At 38.9% G+C, this 25,937-nt stretch overlaps 1 protein-coding gene across 4 annotated transcripts in view; it reads left to right on the top strand.

Moving 5' to 3' along the window:
* The window catches only part of LOC103476782 (SH3 and PX domain-containing protein 2A-like), a 65,493-nt gene that overhangs the window by 26,491 nt on the left and 13,065 nt on the right, over positions 1-25,937 (top strand). For all 4 annotated transcript variants that reach the window (XM_081616104.1, XM_081616105.1, XM_008429357.2 and 1 more), the window contains one exon: positions 10,880-11,008. In XM_081616104.1, the coding sequence (XP_081472230.1) occupies positions 10,880-11,008 (129 nt within the window). The remainder of the gene's footprint in view (positions 1-10,879; positions 11,009-25,937) is intronic.

Genomic DNA, 25,937 nt, shown 5'->3' with positions numbered 1-25,937 from the left:
GTTGGCACTTCACCACAATTCATTTTTTTAGGGGATTATGATGTGGGATTAATATATAATGCTAAATTGTTATGGACGCAAGTTTTTTGTTAGCGGACACTATTTTCTTTTTTTACATTTCACTTCTGAACTGTTTAATGCAGTGCATGGAGACCAAGACCACCTGTTAGTGCCTTTTCATTTCCTCTGCCTGCTTTGGCTTTTGGGTTAACCTTGCTGTGTGCATGTATGTGTATGCGTGTGCGTGCGTGTGTGTGTGTGTATGCGTGTGCGTGTGTGTGTGTGTAGGTGTGTGCGTGGGTGTGTGTGTGCGTGGGTGTGTGTGTGTGTAAGAGAGTTCAAGGAAGGCAGAGAGTGTGACTCAGCTGAGCATGGGGGATATGAGCGTAGGAGTAAGGAGGAAAAGTATGAAGGCAGTTTAGTGAACAGCTGTGCAGAGTTTGCATGTTTGTATGTGCACGCTCTTGCATGCATGCAGTCTTAGAATACCCACATGTATTACTCAATTAAACGCTCTTCTGCGTCCTTTCTGTAACGCGCTGGAGCTATGAAGGCCTGCGTCGTAGCTGGACCATAAAAGTGTCAGTAGGTGAAAAGTGGACACAACTTTGTTCTTTTTTTGTGGGTGGAGAGGTTAGTTGTCACCAATGTGAAATAAGACCCCTACCTTATTCAAGCATTCATTCCATTGCATTGAGGCGGTAGCTGATGGGGGATTCCATCCACATAGAGAAATGGAAAATTTGTCTTATTTCAGCTGTGCGTGTGTGTGTGTGTGTGAGAGAGTATGTGTGTGTTAAGCCTATAGTCAGCCTGTGGAAGCTATCAGACTGGTGATGTTAAAAAATCCTTGAGCCATTTTCCATATAGTGCTTCTCACTGCTCAGCTCATATTAATTAGTCCTTAATGGTTAATGGTTAGTAATGAAAACAATGGTGAGAACACACAGCAACCTAGCCCTAAGATTTTGTTCCTTTTGTTTCGGCTGTTATAATTATTTGATTTGGAAACATTCACCGTAGTCCCCTTTCTGGACATTAGTGGTTTAAAAGTAATATTTCCCTTTTAAAGCAGAATAGCAGATAAAGTGAGTCTGTGGTGAGTTTTTTTTGCTGTACTTGCAGCTTATAGGTTCCATAATTATATGGTGCTGGGGTATCCAGAAGAGTTTCCTGAGCCCCTGCCCTGAGGAGGAGAATGTAGCTTTTCACCACAAAACTGTGAGTGGTTAGAGGTTCAGCTCTGTTTACCTGGCAAGCAGAGGAAATCGGAGAATCACTAACTCAAAGCTGATAATTCACTTTAAGCTTTCAGTCCCTTTGTTGCCATGACAGTGTTTTCATGAGATTTGTTGGTGTCAAAATTAGGATTGAGATTCGCATGGTATGCTGCTACCATATGAATCTCATTTGGTTTCACCCTACCCAATTTAAAACAACAAGAAAAAGCAAAAGAACAAGATGGATAAAATAATTTAATGATGGGCTGCAGTGGTGCAGCTGCTAGGACCAAACGTCCTTGGTTCCAATAGCAAACAAAACCTTTCTTCACTTTGTTTATGTTGTGTCCGCTTACATTTGTGGGTAATGTCGGGGTACTCTGGGTTTCTTGCATAGTCCAAAAATCAGCATTTTAATTAGTCTCTAAAAATCACCCTTGGAGACCCTGCATAGCCACTTATAAACAATGGATGGCAAGTATGATATACAGTTTTGCCTAAGTCTGCAAATTTGCATCATACCTAAATTTAGCCACTGACCTGTTAAAAACCCTGTGGTACAGACGATGGTTGTATATATTTTTCGCTGTCATGCATGTGGTTAAATGGAGCAGCTGAACATACAACTAATGACGACACAAAAATACCAGAATTGGAGCAAAAAGCTATTGTCTTGCTTTATGGCAAACCTTGAAACCAGCAACTGCTAAGTAACAATTATTTGAGATTTTCTAAAGGTGGTGAAATGAAAAATGGTTTATATAAACAGAGACTTAAATAAGTTTTTTTTTTTTTTTTTACAGATATCCAACAACAGGTCTCATTTATTGTTTTGAAGTAAAACTTGACCTTTTTTTTTTTAAAGTTGAAACAGCCCAGGCTTACCGGTGCATCACAGCCGTCCTGCCGTTTTATGGAGATCTTCTGCGTCCTTTCCGGCATATAAATGAGCGTTTAGGCTTGACTGCTTGTTAGCATAAATCATTGTCAGATGACTGCAAGCGATGAAGAAACATGCTGTCATAATAGCTGTACAGGTCTGAGGTTCAGGAACATCGTGTCATCTTCGAAAGCTTCAGGTTTTTTTTTTTTTTTTTAAATATGTGAATGTCAAACAAAAGTTAGATCCTCAGAAGACGCTTGGGGAAAAAAAAAGTAGGAGAGAAAAAGATCGGAGTGCTTGGGGGTGTGTAGTGCATGTGAAAAGCAGCTGGAGAGGAGAGGACAGCCTACGTGGCAAGTGGGGACCATGTTGATGCACTGTCAGTGCAAGACTTGCTGTCTTTGTTTTTGCTGCAGGTCTTTGGAGATGGCTACTGTCTGTATACAGCACAGAGCATGTGGTTGTTTCTGTGTCAACTGCATGCTTGTAGGTGGGGGCAGGGTAATGAGTCAGACACTGGGTGGGTCAAGAGGTCTGAATGTTTGTTTGTATTTGCAGATGGATGCGATTGCAAACTAGAGAAGGAAGTCATTAAGCTCAGTCGGTTTTTCTAAACGGCTTTGACATCCAGCACTCGCTTCTCTCCTCTCCTCTTTTTTTTTTTTTTGGAACAGCTGTAGATTCTGGCTTGTGCCACCGTATTTAGTTCTGTTCAGACTTTTGTCCCATTTTTACATCTTTTATGTGAGTGTGCTGTTAAATAGTTTACATGCAGAAGTAACTGACGGGTTTCATTATGCCCGGTTAGCTGAAGAGCGGGCCGAGCCGGAAGATGATAATGAAGGAAGCCTAAACCATATCTTTCCTCCACTGTCATAGGGAATGTGATATCTCCATCAAACAAATTGGATGAGAAGGAAGTGCTGACAAGAGTGCAGCAAAAAATATTCAGATAAAGCGTTTGGCTGAGACGTGGGCACAAAACAATGTTCTGGACTCCATGCAGATACCACAGATGGAGGAGCCGATGCATACAGATGTTTCCATCTTAAAAAAGGAGCAGTAAACGTCGTGGTTCTTGCTGACTCCAGTATTTACTGCTGTTTTCCTTTTAGTTATTAGTTTTTTTCCCAAATAAAATCCAAAGGGACTGATTAAAGTGGTGCGGCCTATTTTGAACCTCAGTATGTTAATTAACAGCTTTTAGAATATGTTTTTCCATTAATCCGACCGTGAACCGTTGTTACTTATTTATGTTAGGGGCAGAGACGACGTCACACCATCTGCTTGAAAGGAAGCAATAGTGGTTAAACGAGTGTTTTACTCTTTGAAACGAGGACAAATTGATTTGGAGTTGACGTGTTTATTTGTCTTTGGTATCTTATATTAGGGAACAGCATAGCTACCATAAATCTGTAAAAATCACTCTCTTTGTACTTCTTTTACTCTGAGTTTTCCAAACGACTTCCGACATTTCCAAGTCCAGCTCAGCTTACAACAAATAGAAATTGAATGCTCCGAAGTTGACTTCTTTAGCCCCTTTTTTTCAGCTTGGTTTTCAATCTACTCTCTTCCAATTATCCCCAGCTGGATTAGTCTCCATTTGCAGTTATCGCGCGGTTCTTCCCCAATTTTTTGGGAACCACCTCAGGGGAGGACAAGCCGGACTGAGCTGGGAGTTGCACGCAAGTGGTTCGATAGTCAGCAGACTGCACTCGTTGCTTTGCCTGTGAATTTACGTCAACAAAAACATCTCCACTTTCAATCCGCGATGAGACTGTGGCAGTCGGCGAGGCGGTGAGCTGAAAATCGATAATTTCATGGTCAAACCCTGAGATCCAGACCTTTTTGATAATTGTGGCAGAATACAGCAAAGGAGAAACTGGATGCATAAACCACAGTGTTTTATTTCAACGACATCTTACAGCTTGTGTGGACCGCCTGACTTAATTTTTAAGCTCATGTCGGATGACAGCTAACTTTGAGTCTTTTTCCTACAGTAACAACCTCCACACCAAAGACAGTTGTTGCTAACTCTGGAGGCACTTATGTATGATGCGTTCACTGATCAAAAAACAATTTGATTTTCGAGTTTTCACTAAAATTCATGTGGTTTGCTTGTTGCATCTCACAAACAAAAAAAATAATATTTGTGATAAGTAAAAAAAAAAAGTACTCCATTGTGTAAAGATACATTTCAGCTATGAAATATTCCCAACCTACAGCATCCGTTATAAGACTTGAGAGAGAAATTTCTCTATAATCTTTGAAATGATGACCGAAACTACATTTAATGTACTAGGCTGAAACTGCTGTGGGGTTTTCATTTTCTCTTGTTAAAACTGAGCTCTGGTTAGGAGGAAGCTCTCTCCTCCCTTAAGACCAGGCCCCATACTGGCTTCTCTGTTTCTGATAAGTGACCATTTGTCGTCCAGACTCCCTCCCTGGAGGCAGAGCTGAAGGGTCTCGCTCAAAATAGTTTCAGGACAGAAGCGGTTTTGTACGAGAATAAGAGCTCAAATGTGTATGGCTTTTCCAACGTGCAGTGACGTTATAATCCACGGTCATAAATTTTAAGAAAGAATCGAAAAACCTGAGTGTCAAAATGTGTCAGCTTCGTATGTTTTCCCATTTACTATTAGTTTATATTAACTATCAACTGAGCCATGAGGCTTTTCATCAAGTCCTAACCATTAATTTGTGAGAAGAAATCATTGTATCTCTGGTGCAACCATGTGCAGAGTAGTTCCTTAGTCTATCTTATTTTTCCTTCTGAGTGATTTTGATTAGGTTGATGGTGTTGGCATTATTATAGCAAATAGAGACAGAAAGAGAAAAATTAAAAAGATGAAAAAGATGTTGCATGGTCTGTTTTAAGATCCAGTTGAATTTGAAGATATTCCGTATCTGCTCCATGTGAATGAAATCCTCTTCAAAATATTGAATAGTGAAGTAGTTTTCTTCTCCCACCAGGTTTAGGTCTGGAGCAGGTTGGGTTTTTAGTAAAACTTAAATGTCTTTAGACTGCAAAATACTAGTTGATCATTGAATAATAATAATATTTGATAATATTGCTTCTATTTCGATTGTGTTCTGTCCCTCCTTCTCTTTTCGGGGAACGCATACTGATTCAGTGACACGAGTACATCTGTACTACATTGATCAGCAGATCTGTTTCTTCTTCTAATCCAGCTGCACATCTGCTGCCAATGAGTCAAACAAAGGCATTACGCTTTGCTAGTTTTTACTACTCTTAGCTAAATTATTCCTCCATAGAGATTTTCTGGGGCTCAAAATGTGGAGTTAACACATACAGACTTTCAGGTCCTAAACAGGAAAAATGAAAACAAAACAAAACAAAACAAACAAAAAAAACCAAAACGTTGCAATACTTTGGAATAAAATTGTAGCATAAGTCTCATGGTGATGAATCATTGCAACTCTCAGTGGTTATCATCTCCGGATGGAGCTTATGATGAAGCGAGTGTTTGAGGGTGGGGGTTGGATGGAATTAGGACGATTGGGTGTGCCGGGGTGGGAACAGGAGACACATTTTTAAAGCTGAGCGAGGACAGATAAGGAGAAAGTGGCCTTGAGGAATAAATATTGGAACTCAAGAGGAAGCACTTTCTGAACTTAAAGCTTGTAACGTTTGAGAACTCCACATTCAATACAAAATGCTTGATTTTTTTCAGATGAAGGTCAGTATTTCTTTAAGGTATTTGTTCATGCAGCTATCAGAAGTGTAGAGCCTGAGAGTTTTATGCAAAGTCTGTTACTACGTGTGCCATCTTAGCAAATAAGGGTCTGAAAAATTGAATGATTAAAGTTTTAAAACTTCACAAATGTGTTCACAGTTAACAACAATACTCACCTGTGGTCTTTTTTGAAATGGTTAGTTTTGCAACAAATTAGACCTAGGTCATGTCTGGGGCTGTTTTCACTCACGTTTTTCCTCTCATATTTTCTTCTTGTTCTGGCTCTGTCTTCCTGCTGCTGCAAAGCATCCATCCATTTTCTTGCACCCTTGTCCCTCGATGGGGTTGGGGCTGGTGCCTGTCTCCGGCTGGCGTGCCGGGCGGGAGGCACCTTGGGCAGGTTGCCAGTCTGTTGCAGGGCAACACAGAGACACACAGGACACACGACCATGCACACACACACTCACACCTAGGGGCAATTTGGAGAGGCCAATTAACCTGACAGTCATGTTTTTGGGCTGTGGGGGGAGGCTGGAGTACCCGGAGAGGACCCACGCGTGCATGGGGGGAACATGCAGGCTCCATGCTGGGAGGGCCGGGAATCGAGCCCAGAACCTTCTTGCTGCAAGGCAACAGCTCTACCAACTGCACCACTGTGCAGCCCCGCTGCAAAACATTTCATTTCCTGAATGAGGCCAAAATATCAGCTTTTGCCTTTCATTCCTGTTGACTATGCTGACAAAGTCTTTAGTTCCTCTCATCTGGCCTCACATCCCCCCCATTCCTAACAGCATTAATGAATCTTTTGAGAAATAAGCATAATTTTATTACTTTAATTCCACTTACGTATTTTTACCTTTGTCCATTTTGTGTGTAATTATGTAATTACACACAAAATGTGTGTAATTATTCCATATATTTCACTTTCACATAAGTCACAATGAATTGTAAGTAAAGTGGTTGTCACATTATTTACTGATCGAGTAGTTTTTCTTTTTTTCTGCTTCCAACTTTGTGGTTTGTCAAAACATCTTGCATAGATAAGACATCAGAAACCACAGCCCAACCACAGTAACCGAGTGTCAGACTCTTTGGCAGCATTATTCAGAGAGATGCTGATGAGGCTGGGTTTATATTTGTAAGGTAATAGCTCTCCCATATTGTAGATAGAGTTCACAAAAAGAAGAGTGAGGTTTGGAGTTTTTTTTTTCTTTTTACTAGAGTGGATCTTAGATCTTGAAATAATAAAAAATAAAAGCAATTCTTTCTGAAAGCAGTTTGTTCCAATGCTTCCTAAACAGCTTCAGACCCACAAACTAATCACTGCAGAGTGTGGCAACCAGGGGTAAAAGTAGTTTTAAATTCTTGGGGGTACTATGACAAAAAGAAATATGACCAAAAAATTATATATATATATATATATATATATATATATATATATATATATATATATATATATATATATATATATATATATATATATATATATATTTAGAGTTTCTGTGCTGATTAAATTTTTGTGAAGTGATAAAAGCTGGTACCTCTTGAATTGCTACAAAATAAAGCCGTATTTCCTTCAGCCCACTGGCTGCAATGTTGACACCTTGAGATGCCATGAGACCTAAATTCTGAACATTTAGCTTTTAAACTGGCTCTATTGTTCCTGTGTCCAGACAGAGGGATAATCAGTAGCCCAGCATCATGACCTGTTTGTTCTGAAGATCCTGCAGCTTCACTTCTCTTCCTAACATGGCGCCTCCTCACCCTGACTCTCATACTGACAGGAGGAACCACAGAGCTCTGTTAGGTTAAAGCTCATATTCTGAAGTTGGAATATTTTTCCTCCAACAGGTTCCAGAGGAATCACCTCAAACCAGATGTTGGACTGGATTTTATTTCAATGTCATTTGTGAATGTTAGCTTCTCATTTTCAACAGTGGAGCTATAATGGTTGAAAAACGTTATTATTTTGGAGAAAGTCTCATCAACATCAATATTTCCACTAAATAAGAGGCAAAAAAAAAAGTTTGATAAAGGAAAAGGCTCTCAGACTCTGAGCCCGACAGCACCAAACTATTTTTTTTATTACTTTAATTCCACTTACTTCTTAAAATAATGACGTATTTTTACCTGTGTCCATTTTGTGTGTAATTAATTTCACATAATTATCGCGGTAGAAGCCATTTATTTGTTAAATACTTAATAAAACATATTTACCGTGTTTGATGTTTGTTGTAAACATCAAACACGGTAAAAGAAAGAACGAGGTAATTAGTCCAAGATTTTTGTTTATTGAACATTCAGAAATTACAGCGGCTGTGATGCACCAGAGGAAAGGTATAACAACCCGAACTGGTGATCAACTCTAAACCACTCGCACATTTTTACTCTCCATCTCTGTCTGTCATTTAAGCACACCCGTTGCCATGGCAACCTCCTGCGCTCCACAATCCGACCAGAGATTAGTTAAAAAGATAACATTCAGTCCGTTACGATATCAGGTTTTCAGGCTTGATATTTATTTTGCGATCATTAATAAGCCTCTCATGAACACAGCTGTGGTTGATTAGTTAATTTTAAACTCCTGCTCTACTAATGGAACCGAAATGCACAGAATTGCGCAATACCTTGTTGAAACTATTACTGAGATATTATTGTTGTTGGGTCATTAATTTGAGTACGCTTTGTTGAATTTTTTTTGTTTTTCTTTAATAAAGTTATGAACGTTTTGATAAGGAATCAGAGGAGGACGTGCTGCTCTCAGCGTCCTGGCAGCGTCCTAATGCTGAGATCGACTCAAAACCTCCCGCGATCGACGTGTTGCAGCCCTGCTCTAGCAAAGCATGAACAGTCCAGAAACAATATGAAATGGGAAAAAAGCCATTTATTAACTGATTAAGTTGTGTTTTAGATTGTTCTTGAAAAACTAATCAGTCACGGCTAATTAGTGGGTGAACTCACGGCTGCACAGTGAACTCATTGATTTTTTACAGCTGACAGCCGTTCCTCTCTCTTGCAGGTACTGTGTACCCCCTCTAAATCTTTTAGGGGAACGCAGTACCCTGCCGTACCCTGCCGTACCCTGCCGTACCCTGCCGTACCCTGCCGTACCCTGCCGTACCCTGCCGTACCCTGCCGTACCCTCTTACTTACACCCCTGGTGGCAACTGTGATGAGTATTGGCTGAAGTATGTAGCATTGCTAATTTTATCCACTTACAGTGCCTCATAAAACTATTTCTGCCTTAACTTTTTTTTTCTTTCAAAATTTGTCTCATTACATCCATGAACTTGGTGGAATCACTGGTGGAAGCTGCATAACATTTGATGGAGATTTACTTTCCAACAGAAAAGCAACCCTCAGCTACAATGGCTGGTTGTTTAGAGCAGAGTATATTCACATCCTGCAAAGGCCCAGTCAAAGTCCGTACCTACAAATTGGGCTCTGTGTCAACACTCTCAGGAGTTGGTCACATATTTTCTCCATCCAATCTGGATTAGTTAGAGCTGAATAAGAATAGGCACACGTTGCAGTCTGTAGATGTAAACAGCTGGTAAAAAGATTCCCCAAAAATCACAAGTTACCGTTCACTTCACACTTTGTGTTGATCAAGCAAATAAAATGCCAATCAAATACATTACGACTTGACAAAATATTAGAAAGTTCAACAGTGTATTCTTGCATTATATGACTACAGTTCTTAAGTCGTATAACCATTATGGCAGAATGCTGTGTTGGAAGTAATTTTTCCACTTTAATCAAGTTTCTGAAACTTATCACAAGATGCAATATTTCACAACTCGAAGTAAGGCTCTGACACCAGTGATGGGAATAAATGATGTGCATTTTTCACTTATCTCACAAACTTCAAGGTACTTTACTGGAATTTTGTGATTATGAATAGTTTGATTCAATTTTGTGAATATAATGATGATGCGCAAACATTTCTGTTTCATGATGCCTGTAGATGCAGTGGTATGTAGCGGTGAGAGGAATCTGTCTGCAGCAGTAGCTCCGTCTGATAGCAGCTTTGAACTTGGCGTCCAGCTGAAGTTGCTATTTTCAAACAGTTTGAACTAAGCGTCATCAGGTCTACATTTCCACATTCCTGTAAAACACATTCAGCGATGGTTGTTTTAAAAGATTCTTTATTACTAAGTCTTCAGTGGAGCCCAGTTAATGGAACTTGACTCTAGCAGAAGGAGATAAATTACTGTATTAAACAAGTTGCATGCTCTTTAAATGGCTCCACAAATCCAAACATGTCTTTGTTTTTTTTTTAGAGGTCACTTATCTTATTTGCTTACAAACCAGAAATCTGGTGCAAGGATGGGTGGTGAGTCTGTCAGGAAGACAGCAACAAAGCGAATGAAAAACGGAGTCACTGCCAGCGTTTATATGGTTAACTTAGCGATGTGGCGAGAAGAAAAGTTCTATTGGCTGGGCTGCATGCTGGAGTCAGAGCTCTAGTGTTTCACAGAGCCACAGGTCCACCCCTCTGTGCAAAACTCCAGCCCCTTCATCTGGTTCCATTTAAGGACCCTAGTGCCGACTCTTATGATTGGCTTGCACCCCCACCCCCTACTCTTCCTCCAGCGCCAACCCCACTGAGGAGAAGGAGGCTTTTTAGCAGATGGTTTATTTTCCAAGGGAAACTATTTCTTTCTCAGAAATTTCTGTCCTGTCTTCAGTTGGCTTCAGTTCTCTGTTCTCCATCTGCACTGCTGTTGCAATTCCTTCAAAAATATTGTGCTTGCATGCCCAGCTGCATCTGATGACCTGGGGAAGGACACGTTCCCTTCAGCAAAAACAGAATGGATTTTCGCCTGTAATGGCCTGATCATTTTCTTTTTGAAGTTCTTTTCAGAGAGCTTCGACTGCTCTGTTGCCCTTGATGTTCAGCTAGATGGGGATGCAGCTCTATGGCTAGGCTGCGGGGAAAATGCACTGAACCCTGTGAATACTGCAATTGGCTACACAGACAGAGGGGTCTATGGCACAACGGGTGTCCAGCAGCCGTTCTCGTGGACCTATGGCTGGCAGCTGGCTGACAGCATGTTTTTTTCCATCAACACCAGGTCTGGACGCTTCGGACCCTATGCTCCTGGAACAATATGTGGTGGTGGCCAATTATGAGAAGCAAGAGCCTGCAGAAATCAGTCTCCAAGCGGGTGAACTGGTCGACGTCATTGAGAAGAGCGAGAGCGGTGAGTAACCAAAACAAAAGGCGCCATGTGTTGCTACGTGTATGTCAGGCTCTGACTGACAGTTCATCAAATATTGCGTGCGCCTCCCAAGCCATCCCCCCTCACCCGTTTTCTACGAACTTTGATTGTTGTTACTAATCCCCATCTGGAGTCTTTATTTGGCTCGAAGTTAGCCCTGTTTTTTTTTTTTTTTTTTTTTTTTTTTACCACTGTTGGTTTTGGCCGGAAGCCAAAGTAATGCCTCTAGCAAGAGGAATGTCTTCCAGACTCATATTAATTATTCTTCCCCACTTTAATGGGAAGCCAGAAGGACATGCCGGGTTTACAAATGCCAGCTGCAGAGAGCCCTTAGTCAGCTGTTTAACCTCTGGAAAGAGCCCAGAGACAGAGTGAAGATGCTGTTTTAAGGTGCACATAATTCAGTGGGACAGTTGTAAATGTTTAATGAGTTGCTTGCATGCTCATACGACTCAAATCATTTAAAATGACAAATTGGCTATGACGTGTTTAGATACTGTCTTCAATCACAATAGACACCAGTAGTTACTTCTAAGTACTTTGAAACAAACAAACAAACAAAACAAAAAAACCCAACAAGAGATGCACCAATCAGAATTTTGTGGCTGAACTTTGGCAGTCTTTAGCATCTTACATTAGTGATTAAAAAAGCAAGCATGACTAGAAGCACAGCCCTCACTCAGTCTGTTTTGCACCACCGACTGGCCTGTTGGATCACTGACTGGCTGGGTGGGTGGCATCTACTCTTTTTAAAAAATAATCTATGACAGAGAGAACTGGGGGTTGTCCTTTCTTCCTCCAATTTAGCAATGATACAGAATACAATAAAATCTTTTTGCAATGCCACACGGTGTTGTGTTCCTTCATACAGGGCAAGTTTTACCAAGAAGAACAGACAGATGTTACAAAGAAATGTGCAGTTCCCCCCTCCCTCCCAAATACAAAATGTTCCCATTGTGATTGTAAAGGAAATGGAAATTATATTTATTCTTCTCCTGGGGTGCAGCACCAAAAGACTGAAGACTGAATTCTTACCATAGCTTACCTTAAGAATCTAAGTGTTAACAAGGGGGTTGTTAACATTTTCCAATCCAGTATCCTCCATGACAGACAGGAGTTGAAAGATGAAAAGGAACAAAAAGAGCAATTATCTACTATAAGGCTTGCTCTCTCTCACTCTCTCACAGCCTGCTGACTGCTGACATGTTTCAATAGGTAGAAAATACAGTTTATTTTGTAAATAACTTTTTAAATCTCTGCTTTCATCTGACTCAACTAACTGAGTCTTCTTCACTCAGTAACAATATTCACACCAAAGACCCTTGTGACCTGTTTGTTCTGAGAAAACAACAACAAAAAAAACATTTTGAGTTTTTGACCAGGCCAGTCACCAGTTATAGCCGATCAGATTGTAAATCATCTGATTCTGGTCAACAGCTGATTTCTTTGTGCTTCTCCACGAAAATGAAGAAAAATAAAAGAAACATACAAAGCTGACAATTGCATTACGTCTACACATATCAACAAATAAATGCTCCAAGCCTGGTTTAAGCACCTGCCTGACTCGCTTTCTTAAATGTCATTTCTTATACAAAAGAAAAGGAGCGACTGCAGAGTCAAAAGGCCTAGTAACAAGGTCTGATGTTCAGCTTTAACGGTCTGCTGAGACAGTAAAACAGTAATGGGAATCATGTGTTCCTTCGAGCCAGAAAGGAGAAACAGAGATGCAGCAGGAAACTGTGACGAAGAAGGCATGCTGACCTGCCTCCTCACGGTGGGTGTGAGTGCCACACTGGTCCTTGTGGAAGAAGGTCCATAGAGGTGGATTACTTTGAAGTGTCACATGTCCCGCCTTCAGGTTTGTGGACTTGTTTTTCCTCTTTGCTCCAGTTGAGTTTCAGCCTCAATGGGGAGCCACAGTCGGGTGGATATTCCTGCACCTTAATGCTACAGAGCTTCTGCAGTGCCTGACATATTGGCAGATCATCTCCTATGGGGTTGCAAAGTGGTGAGCACAAACTGCCAACCCTAAGGGGCCTCTTCTTAAAAGCACAGAACCATACAGTTTAAATTCATATTGGAAATAGCTCATATAAGGCCGCTGACAAAAGTACTTTAAGACTTAAACTTTGGTTACAAGATGTCTTAGCATGAGATCTTGTGAAATTAAAAAACACACAACAGTCACCTCTATTTTTATATTCTTCAGACTCTATGATTTTTTAGACTTTTATTTTGAAGTTTTTTTAAAGGAAGTTGTCACGGTTCATCCAATAAACACTTTTTCTCAGGTTGGTTGACGATACTTGTTTGCAAAAGCAGTGAAGAAACTGCCCTGATATATTTCACAACAGCAACTCACAACATTCATAAAAGCGTATTTTGTATTATTAGATACTTTTGGAGACTTAAGAAAGCACATTGTTCTTTCTTTTCTCAACCAGCAGCAGGTTCAAGGCAAATTTTGGCCTCTACTTCAGTCCTAAAGATCTGTTTTGCTGTTTAGGTTCCATATGGTGATCTTACATTTGAAGAGAATAGCTGTGTAAGAGTCACTAACAAAATAGTTTGGGATTTTTCTCGATTTCTAGCTACATGTGGCATAGAAAGAAAAATATTAGAAGACATGGTTTTTAAAGACATACTAACAGTCTCTTTGACAGTTTTATTTCACAATAATCCTTTTGCATGAATAAACACAACCCTTTTCTGCACTTATTCCTCTCTAAAATCTCCACACCTCCTGCAGTGTCAGTCAGCTCAATCCGCTTCATTTGGCTGGGTGATATTACGCCATATCCCTCTGCCAACACTAACAAGACCAAGTGTGTCCTGAGAAGATTTGAGGGCTCACTTGATTTAGCATCCACTTCCTAGCAGGATAAGTACAAACCCTTTAATGGTGTCTGACAGATTGCTCTGTGTAATGCACAGCTACATGGTGAATGTGCTGAATTAGAGGCACTAAAAGTGTCTGCTTCATTTTATGAAATGGGTTGCGTAGATTCGCAAGCTCTGAAGATTTAAACCAGCACGACTCTGTGTGCTCAGTGTTTTTGAATGAAGAAGAACTTCAATAACTAGTCATGCACCCTAATTTTGCTCCTTACACTTTGCTGCAACCGCAACATTCAATGTATTTCATTGGAATTCTATGTCAGACCAACAAAACAGCATTTTATTTTGAAGTGAAATAATGAATCATTTTCAAACTTATACAAATAAAAATAGGAGAAGTAGGTTGCATTCATGTGTTTTTCACCTCTCCCACCAGCATTTTTTCGAAAGCAGTTTTTGTGGTAGTCTCTGTCAGATTGGCACATCTAAAGACTGAAAAATCTGTAAGACCTTAGAAAACCTAAGTCTGCAGACATAGTTTTTTTTAAATTCTTACCATTGATTTAAATTGCAGTTAAACCTGGATTTTTTTGTTACTATGCCATTCTAGTATATGAATATGCTTTGAATTAAAATGCTTCTTTGTAGCTTTGGCTGCATGTTGATGGTTATCCTGCTGGAAAGTGAACGTCCACCTTAGTCTCAAAGCTCTTGGCTTGAAGTTTTTTTTTTTCTTCAGGATTCCTCTGTATTTATCCCCATCTCCTTCATCTCCCTACACTGTAAAAATGCCAGTGTTGAATTAACACCCAAAAGTGTCTATATGTGTCCAAGTCAGCAAGTGTTAAAGTAACACTTTTGAAAGTGTTAAAAGACTGACACCAATTTTTGTTAAATTAACATTGGTCTATAATACTGAAATGAGCTTAAGAAAAGTTAAGCTTTCCATTTCTGTGTATTGTTTTGAATATTTTCCACTGGATTTAATTGATATTGGCACCTTGTGGGGTTAATTGTTTTTTAACACCACGTTATGTTTTGTGATCAACACTACACTGGTGTTACTTTTAATATATTTTAACACTAACACCGTTGTAAGGTTAATGTGACACTCTGTATTGTTGAATTTAACACCAGCTGACTTGGACACATATAGACACTTTTGGGTGTTAATTCAACACTGGCATTTTTACTGTGTATCATCTGACATGCTTTGCTGTTCATGTTGAAGAACAGCATCCCCACAGCCTAATACTGCACGCACCGTGCGGATGTTGTGGTAAACTTTAAACATTCCCTTTGCCTCTCTTTGAAACAGGCCCTAACAAGACCCTAACAAGTGCATAACTTATATTTGTCATGTCGCCTGATTTTCCCACCTGAGCTCTGGATCTGTGCAGCGTTATCTTGGCCTTCTTCACTGTTTTGCATAGCTTCTTGGTTTAGATGGACAGCCATGCCTGGCTAGGCTTGCAGTTTTGCTACATACTTTCCATTTATGCATAAAGGACTGAAGAGTGGTGTGTCATATGCTTGAAACTTGGGTTATTGTTTTATGACCTAACTTTGGTTTAGACTTCTTCGCTATGGTACATCTGACCTGTCTGATGTTGCTCTTGGTTTTCATGATCAGGTTTGTGCACTAATATTCTCTAATAACCATCTGAAGCCATCACTCAGCAGATGAATTGCTACACACATTATTCGACACTAAAGGTTAACTGCAATTTACTTATTAGCAGACCTCTAAAGCCAACTGACTGAACTGGATTAAATTTATGTATATATACAAAAAAAATCTGTAGTTCTCCTTTACAAGCATACGGTACTTTGTATTATTTCATCTCATACAATCCCATCAAAATACATTAAAGCTCATGGTTGTAATGGAGAAACTTTGAATAATCCAGCGGTATAAATACGTTTGCATACCTTTGTCAACGGTAAGCTAAACTTTTTTAAATTATTTTTCCACCATTGAAGACCTTAACAGACATCCTGCAGTAAAGCTACTATACTCTAAATATTGACTGCAACTGCAGCCTCATGCAGCTATCAGCCTTTTCTTACTTTGGTTAGATAACATATTGCTTTTACAGGACAGGAAATCTAGGTCAGACTTATAGGCGAGCTCAGCCTTCTCCACTTTTCCAGCCTGCTGTCCCAAGCCAAGCGAGTATTTTCCATTGCACTGCCTTGACGATATAGTTCGTGTTGTGCTCTTTGTTTCAGTTGGAACAGTAGCTTATGCAACTCAGTGGATTGTTGGGATTAAAGCAGACTGAGTTGTTTTAAATTAGATCGGTGCGTGCATGATGGCATCACCGGTTGTAACAACCAGCAGAAAGATGGTTGTCAAAACATTATGTCACAAAGATTTGTGGAGATAAAACGTAAGCTGTAAATTGAGCAGTTCGTTGAATCAACGTTTTCTTCTTTTAATCATAAACTGTGTCCTTCCTCCTTCTGCTGTCCATATTATCTACCTACTTTATGAGTGGGGAGACGTTGGCTCAGGATTAGCTTTCTGCAAGAAACTCGGACAGAAAATGGAAAAAGCACTTTGCTGCCAAAGTTAGTGGTTCAGAGAGGTTGGTTCATTATAATGGCTTAATGGATCCTCCAGGACGCCTCCTACATTTACACTCTCTGGAAAGGATGCTATCCAAATCCAGGCTAGCAGCTTTGCAGGTCAGTTCAAATGCTTTAAACTCATCCGTTTTAAACTTTGCACCCTAATTAAAGCTGTCAGAAATTATAAAAAATATGTAATTTGCACATGTACTGCTTAAAAAACTGTCATAGTTGCAGACATTTTCAATGCACCTCAAGAGCAACGTCAGGGATTTTACTCTCAGTGCTCTGTTAATGTTTTCATTATATGACATGGGGTATTATGGAATATTACACGTTTTCCTGAAGTCCACCACAATCTCTTTTATCTTTTCAATTAATTAACTGTGCTAAGTAATTGAAAAACCACTGCTGATAAAAGAAAAAGTCAAAGGTCTTTAATTGTAGCAGGACAACGGTGCATAAGGCCTACTGGAAAAATGTTTCTAAAACCTTTGGGCCAGGTTGGCTTGGTTTGCTTTTCTTCCTAGTAAATAAAATCGTCTGCGACAGACTGGCGACCTGTCCAGGGTGACCCCGCCTCTCGCCCGGAACGTTAGCTGGAGATAGGCACCAGCAACCCTCCCGACCCAACTGAGGGACAAGGATGTAAAGAAAATGGATGGATGGATGGATGGATAAATAAAATCATTGATTGAAAACTACTTTTTATATTTTCTGAAGTTATTTTTGTCTTCTTCTTTGCTTCTTCTTTAGTTTGGAAATGTTCTTTTTTTATAACATTAAGTGTGACAAAAAAATCAAAACCACAACAATTCTGTAAGAGGACAAACAATTTCTTTGACCCCTTTAAAACCAACAATTAAAGCTGCAGCTCTGGCACATTACTTTGATTTTACAATGATAGATGAGTGCTCCAAGGTGGCGAAGTGGTTAGTAATGTTTCCTTGCAGTTTTGTATTTTTGTCTTAATCAGTCTAGCCTTACACTTGTTGAATTTGTACATTCGGTGCTAATGCTAGTGCTTCTTTACTATGTTCAAAATCATGAATTTTTGGTTAATTGGTCTCTATCAATAATATGGGACACAACAAACAGCCCAAATATTATGTGGCATAGCCAATACTCTAATACTATGGAATACGCAATTAAACAGTAAACAGGAGGTATAGGTCTGTATTTAGAGTTATAAACAGTGTTTTTAGTTTGGGTGCTAACAATCTGCAGTATTTGTTGGGTGCTCTGACACCTTCCCTTCAGCTCTTCAGAACTTAATGGAATGACAGATGTTTTGTAGTGGCGAACAGTTCGTTGTCAAGGAATGTAGAAATTGTGAAATGCTGCCACTTTGCAGATTCTCGTTTCGGGGGAAACTTCAAAGCTTAAATATAACGATGTTTACTCCACTTCTTCTGTGCCGGATGTGGAGGAACAGCGAAGAGGCAACGTCTTTGCTGTTTTTCCTCGAACCTTCAGTTTACCAGCTTGGTATTTGCAGTTTCAGCAGGAACATGTTTCCTTGTATAACAGAGGAAAAAAACCTATAATTCTTGTCAACAACGCTTGCCAAGTGTTAAATGTCAGATATTTCTTGTGCAGAGGTTGCCGCAGCAGATGGAAGACACATTATCCAGTCAGAGCAATCCCCATCCTTCACATTCCTTCAGGCTAACGCAGGAAAGACTAACGATTATCCAAAGAAATTAACCTTAAACTGTATTTTTAGATGCGGAAAGTCAAGTGGGTGGCTTAAATCAGGCATTTCAGCCTAGACAGCAGCTTCTATATGTTGCATCGTTCAGAGGCACAACAAATATAGAAGTTGTAAAAGTAGTCACAGTAGTTTGTCAGAAGTCCGTCAGAAGAGACAAAAACAGCTTTTCTGAATCAAAGGTTGACTGGCTGGACTTTTTTTTAAAGTCAGTCCTTATGCTGAAGGACTGCTCCAGTGGAGCCAGGGAAGCAGATGAGCGATAGGTCAAGGCTTCGTTCAGAACATGAGGGGATCCTTTCAGAAACTGGTCGAAGTGAAGGTTGCTCTTTTCGTCAACATAGGTCTTAAATGTCGTTTTGTGCCGTTTTTGGCTCCCATCCTTCCTCGCCCCTGTGCCTCAGGTAACTGCTGGTGGGTGCGTTAGATCGCATGGTATACCATTTTGTGCTTTCATTTCGGATCTACTGCTTATAATTGCAGACAATTGGAAATAAATTGACTTTTTGTCTCTCCTTAACAGTGGGGTCATATATCTGTAGCTCTGCTGAGCCCAGGCATTGCTCATCATTTCAGGTCATAAAACAAAATTACTTCATGGTACTGACTGTGTTCTTCTCCCATTCATAGTATGTGGAAGAGTAATGTCTTCATGGTTCAAACTTTTGCAAGGGTAGGGATAAATTTGCAAGGGTGCAGTGGCATACTGTTTTGAGCATGCCATTGCAAAAGGTGCTATATGTCATATTTGTACACCTCAATTATAGTTTTTTTTTTACCCTCTGGTATCTCCTGCCACACTAAATATTACACTAATCTAGTTACTTGCATGAATGGAATATACTAGAAATAAATGACACTGTCGGTCTGGGATGTATTTGTTCACACGTACTATCCATAAATGTAATTCCCAAGTTATATTTCACACTAGCTCTCCTAATTGCACCACATTGATCTACATTTTAACTGTGCAATCAATCTTTTACTGCTGTGCAATTTAAATATTGTTTGAAGTCGGAGTGATGTGCTGCTCTTATTGAGTGTGGCATTGTATATGGGCATAATTCCTTGCATGCTGAAAGTTACTGTTAAGTTTGAAGTCTTTGTAAGGACTGGTTATGTTTTTGTACCACACGAGCAAAAAAACATATTTCAGTTGTCAAAATCTATTATCTCCCCATCACGCTCTGTCTGCCTTGAGTCTTAGTGATGCAAGAGGAAACAAAGCTTTATGTAGACGGTGCACCAGAAATGTCTTTTTTAGAATCTGATACTCTAACTTTAACAATTTTATACACAGTCAAACCAGCCTGCCACTATTTTTTTTTGGGGGGGGCGTATGTTAAAATATTCTTCAGCCTGAGAAGCTAAACATACTGCAGAGATGCTCCACTGCTTCATAATTTACACAGGTGCTACTCAAAGGTTACAGAATTACTTCATCTCCATCTTGAAGTGACTCCAACTGTAGGCATCCCCAACATTGTTTCAGAGTATTTCAACTAAAAATCATTTGATCAGTTGGAGCCTCTCCCAGAATGTATGTACATCCCCAGATAGCCAGGTGATAAATAAAGTAAAATAAGATGGTGATGTAACGTGTAAACTAAATGCCCTCTGTCCTGATGGAGTAGAAATTCTTCATCTTACATCTCCTTGTGCAGTTCTTAACTTTAGATCCCTGTAATATTTTTCTATGTGAAACGTGCAGAAAAATGTAAAATTTATAACGATGACACCATAAGTTAAGTATTTTTTGATAGAAGTGTTTTAGGGTTTTAGAGGGACTTCTGAAAGCATCACTTAAGCTTTTGTATTTTTTTGTATGCTTCATATTTCTGAATGGATACTTTAGTATTAAGTTGTCATACATAGATACGGGAAAGACAAACACATCTGTTTTGGATTTTAACAAGTCCCGTCTTGTGCCATTCTTATCTAATGGCTGTGTTGTTCAATCTCAGATTCTCTCTCAGGTACTGGCATGCAGCGTGAGCTGATTTAAACTGAGTTGGTGCTCAGCTGTGCTGAAATAAGTCCACTGGTGCCTTTTTAAAGCCTTTAGTTCAGAAACAGCACAGTTCTTTTGCAGAAAATTTGTTCTGTTCCATAGTATGACTCCATGTGGACTTCAAAAGTGCTGTATGGCACTGGACACACACCTGAGCTCCAAATGCACAAACTGCACGTTCTGTTCATCAGGGGTTCACTGTCAACTCTATAAATGTCAAACTTTAAAAGCTGAGTTAACTTAATTTGGTTCTAGTATGCAAAACTTGCACAGGCAAGTTTAAGTTCTTCACAGCAACCATTAATTACAAATGAACGCGCAACTGGCCTAAAACAATCTTTATTTTTATCCATATCCATGTTATGCATAACCCTATTGTTAAAGCAGGCCATTGAATTTCCTACTGTTATGATTTTTGATCATCTTTGATTATTGTGCTATTTAAAGTACTAAACCTAAATTAGCAGAGGCTACAAATGCAAACTGTGTTTAAATGTTGAGAAGTTCTTATGATTTATAAACATAGTTGTAGTAGGATGGACTTGTAAGAGATTATCACAACATAATCAGCTTTTGACATTGTGCTTATTTTAGACCAAAAGAATCATAACAAGCTAATAGCACCAGTTAATAGTGCTATTAAATTTGCAAGGGTGCAGTGGCACCCTTGCAAATTTACAAAAAACAAAAAAACAAAACAAAACAAAATATTACTCAAACAGTGGATAACCAGCATTCGCAGGGTTTGGAGACCACAACCATTTGCGAATAGCTGAAATCTGTGAATAACTGAGACCCCCCTCTAAAAATGCATATGGCTGCTTATTTTATTAGCTCACACCAAATATAAAAACCGTCTTAACAGTACCACAGAAGCTAAAATCCACGTCTTTATTATTTCTGCTCTTTGGGCCAAAGAAATAGAAAACGAATAGCACTCCCGGTTTGGCTGCTTTGTAAGGACCAGCCAAGAATGTCTCAAGTGCTAGTCATCATGCCAACTTCCCAATTTTTATCATCTTTCAAATACTTTTACTAAAAATAGGCAATTTTTCCACGGATCTTTTGAAACTGCGTTCCACAGGAAAATTTGCAAATACATGAATCTCTATGTACAGAATCACAAAAGTTGCTTGCGACAATGATTCAGTAACAAAGGAGTAATGCACCATTAGTTTTCACACCATCATTTTCCATGTTTTTTTGCAACAAAAATATTTTCAAACAATTTTTTACCATAGGAATGGCATGGCAGAATGTTTTTATTTTTATTTTTATCTTGATACCCTGTCACTGTTGGTCCCCACTACAAATCTGAAATCTGTAACCACACTGTTGGAAAATGATAGATTTCTACTTCCTGTTCTTTGTAAATAAAACCTAACCAGATTGAACCAAGAGTTTAACTTTTACAATGAGGAAACATCACTGCATCTTTATCAGAATCAGACACTTGCACTGACATATGTAGTTGTGCAAACACTCACACTCCTTCCAGATATATTGTTTTCTGGAAACAAATCTGTTCAGTTTATCAGAAGCAGGGAGGGGACAGATCATAACTTACTTAATTTAATTATCATTTATCTTCTCTTTCACCTTTGGGTACTCAAATGTAGAGCTGTACTCCCTCAACTCCTATGATTTGCAAGAGTGGTCTTTTCTTTCTTGGCGTCTATTAAGGAGATCTCATTTGACATAACTGACACTGCATACTGTTACTTTTTTTGATATTTGAAATCTGTCTATTAAATAGTTTGTATTCTGAAACATTTATACCAAGGCCCTGTGGATCATACAAGCACATTTACATGAAGGTTAACAAGTTCCAGAGATCCACGCAGACTTGAGAGCGTGATTTCATCTGAAAGTTAGGATTGTGTAATTCCTCAAAATTGCTGTCTTGGCAGCAGGAGACCCACACACAAAACAGCTGTTTCTTTTGCAATGACCTCAGTTGAGGAGTTGTATTGCTTTAAAGAACACGAAATGTTAACCCTATCAGGTCTGAAATCGGCGTCCTAAAAGTAAGGATGGTCACCTCCATTTCGGCCAAACCTTGTTAAAGTATGATGCAAGATGTTTGGAATTTCAAGGTGTGTTTTACTGGAAACATACAGCTTACACCACATGGCTTCCTAAAGCTGTATCTCTACCAATTCATGCTGCCTGTAAACAGCAGTAAAGGAGAAATACCTTCTGTGAATTAATACATGAGGACAAAGATGTAAAGAATTAGCTTATTCCCTCTTTTTATTTGTAACCTGTCTGATCTTAAACTACAAAGATACGTAATGTGCATTCATGTTTTGGTGTATTTATTGCTTCTTTTGAGGTTCGGTGAACTCAGTCTAAGCAGTTGCCATATGGAGGGATGGTTAAACATTATAAGCCTCTTGAATCAGTAATCTTAGATTAGCAGCATATGTTTTATGTCTATATGCGCTTTCAACCGCGTGTTTCAAATAAAGCATTTTCAGACACCCGACTCTTATACAGCTTACTTTTTAAGTGGGCAAAAATGACACTTTGCAGGTAAGCATCCGGGCGCTTTGGTCCTACCCCCTGCTGAGTCATTATTATTGTGGTTGATTTCATTTGGTGTACAATAAACAGAGTTGGGTTTATGAGCTGTTAAACACTCGAGAGTTAATTAAATGCTTGCACCGACCTAATGAGTTATTGCAACATTTCAAAACTGCAAAGTTTGAAGTGATTTAAAGCGATGATGTCACTGCAATTAAAAGCTAATTAATTATATTGCTCATATTTTTAAAAGGCTTTGATTTGCACTGTGGGGAAAGGGAATCGGTCATTTATTTCTTTTGATTTGAATTCTTTGGGCAGCATGATGTGTTTTGTGTGGTTTTAGTTTCAGTCTGATTTATAGGCATGGCGTTTTGAGTCAAATCAAAGCTTTGGTTCAAAGACCGAGAATATTACATGGCTCGTTATGTTTCCGACTGCTAATAAACAAATCTTAGAGCCAGACATCATTTCTTATCTCAACCCTCCTGGAGTGAGTGGCTTACTACTGCTAAAAAAATCTCAATGTGCAGCATTTTATGTGTTTTACTGTTGCTTAGTCCATAATTTATATCCATTTGCAAGATGTAGAAAACTGTGGAATTTGATGTTGTCTGGAAAAGTATGGGAAAAAAATGTCAGAGAATTAAAACATATTTATATTTTCCTTTTTTCTTCTGTGACATTCCTTTTTTATTGTATGCCTTCTTGAATACTTCCTTTGTTTCCTACCAATTAGTATTCCCATATTTGCAGTTTCTATTTTTTTCAAGTGTCCATATGAGAAGTGTGCCTTATGTTGCAATCTGCAAGACTCTGCAAGTGCATCAGACAAATCATTTTTTACATTCATGCCAGAGTCTATACATCAAGCTGCAAACAGATCTGGGACTATTTTATTCGTTGTCGCCACCACTGAGAACTACATTCTTACGTCTGTCAACAGAACGTCTGCGGTTCCTTTAGCTTCCAGCTTAATTTGATTGGACGGGCAAAGAGACGGGAAGTCAATTTGATGGTTATGTTAGTCATCAAATGTTGGAATGGTGAACATATTTTGAGTTTTTATGCCAACAGCTGAATCAGTCTTAATGGAATGAGTCCAAATCGTGCACCCATCGCTAAAGTGGACAAGACAACCACTAATGGTGGTTTTGTTCATTTTGACTCCTCTGGGATTACCGTGGCCATCTTGGCTCTCTCAGTGAATTGTTGAAGATGTGGGATTGTTTCTAAACCTAACCTTGTTTTAAGCTTCTCCTCAACTTTAACTCTGATTAAAGTTATTTGTTCTTCATAATGCAGTTTGTTCACTCATGTTTTCAAAAGTCTGAAGTACTTACAAGAAAAAAGCCATATTCATACTGACCAGACTCTGCTTACTAATGAGGTAACTCCTAAACATAGTTTAGCAGTTTTAGACTATAGCGTGCTAATTACCAATGCATGCCACACTTTTTAGCTTTGTATTTAAAAAAAATAATGAGAAAAATAATAATTTTAGTTCCACTTTTCAATTATGCTCCACTGGGTCAGTCTGTTTTTTTTTTGTTCCCCCCCATTTTTCCATTTCTACATGTATTTCTTCTTTGATGTTTCATAAATGTATTAATCTCCCTTCTGCTCTTCTCATAACTGTTATGGATAATCATAAGCAACCGCAGCACTTTATACCATGAGACTTTCACAGAATACTGTACACTCGAGGTTTGGACCAGCTGTGAAAGTGTCATGGAACAGTTCTGTCCTCTTTATGGGTCGTCCACACAGCTGTCAGCCATATTGTAATCCTGTTACCACAACAAATAGTGTGTATGCATGTGTGTGTGTGTAGGTGGGGGTTGAGTGGTTGAGTGGGTGTTTGGCATATTAAATATAGCAGTTTTTTTCTGTCAGGTTTTTCTTTTGCAGGGATCTGTGGGTGTTTCCCAATTATAGCTTGGCTCCACTTTTATTTGTTTAATTAATTCTTAACTAACAGTTATTGGTAATGCGCTGGCAGTTTCAAGAGTCATGCAAATTATTTATTTTTTCAAAAATAAAAAGACACATTTAGATGGCCAACTTCTTGTATTTTCATAAAAAAAAACAAAAAAAAAAACTTTTGCTCTTCATATCCTCCTTTAGGTCTGTTAGGGTTACCAATATTTCTTTTCTCTAAATGGCAGAATAACCAGATACATTTTTTAAAGATTGTATTTTACTTTCTTTACATTTAGCTGTTTACATTCACTACTATTACTATGCATTTATGCTATTTGGGAAAGCCCAGACAATGATGTTATGAATTTGAAAGCTTATTTCAATTTGAGTTAAATGGAGATGCAACTGTAATTACTCAAACACGTCGCTTCCTTATGTGGCATCATGGAACTTAAAGGAAATCTGATAATATATCAGGAAGAAAAGTGTGGACCCAACTAAATTTAGTCTTTGGATGTTTTGCTGCAGAAGGACCAATGCACTTCACCAAATTAGATTGCATAATGAGAAGAGACTACTATGTGGAAACTGTGAAGCAAAACCTCAAGACATCAGCCAGGATGTTAAATCTTGGGTACATATTGGGCTTCCAAATTGACAATAACTCTAAGGAAAGCACCAGATTAGTCATAAACTGGCCCAAAAACAACAAAGTCATTGTTTCAGGGTGGCCATCATAAAGCCCTGATCGCAGCTCCATAAGAGATTTGTAGGCAAAGCTGAAAAGGTGTGTAATCAAGAAAGCCCTCAGACCTGACTCGATCTCTCAGGAGGAATGGGCCAAAGTTCCCTCAAAGTAATGTCATAAACTTGTTAAAAATGTTTGCGTTAAGTCAATCAGTTTTAAAGGTGATTATACAAAAATAATTAGGAAATGTGTCAAATTTTGAATGTGTAAAAAAATCATAAAAACTCTAAGTAGAAATAGTTATATATTTGATCTAAAACAGGAAAAGTGTAATCTTGTACAAGATAATAAAAAAGGTGGTGTTTTTAGCATGTAAAAATCTGTTTTGAATTATCTCTCATTATGTTGAGAAAACCACATTAAAATTGTTGTGAAAGTGACAGTTTTTGACAGTTTTATGCCACATTTCTTCAGATGGTGCTCACACAGTTTATTTTGCACACTTTCTCATATTAGAACTGTTCACCCACATTTTTGACTCATGAACAAAGATATATCAGGTCAGAGCTTCGCAGAGCTTCACAGAGTGTACCCTACTTTAGAGGAGGGCATTAACATGAATTGCTTATTTGGCAGAAAT

The sequence above is a fragment of the Poecilia reticulata genome, chromosome 15, assembly GCF_904066995.2.
Source record: "Poecilia reticulata chromosome 15, P_reticulata-male-v2, whole genome shotgun sequence".
Taxonomy (NCBI): domain Eukaryota; kingdom Metazoa; phylum Chordata; class Actinopteri; order Cyprinodontiformes; family Poeciliidae; genus Poecilia; species Poecilia reticulata.
Note: the sequence above shows the minus strand (reverse complement) of the source record. Positions and strands in the feature narration are given on the sequence as shown.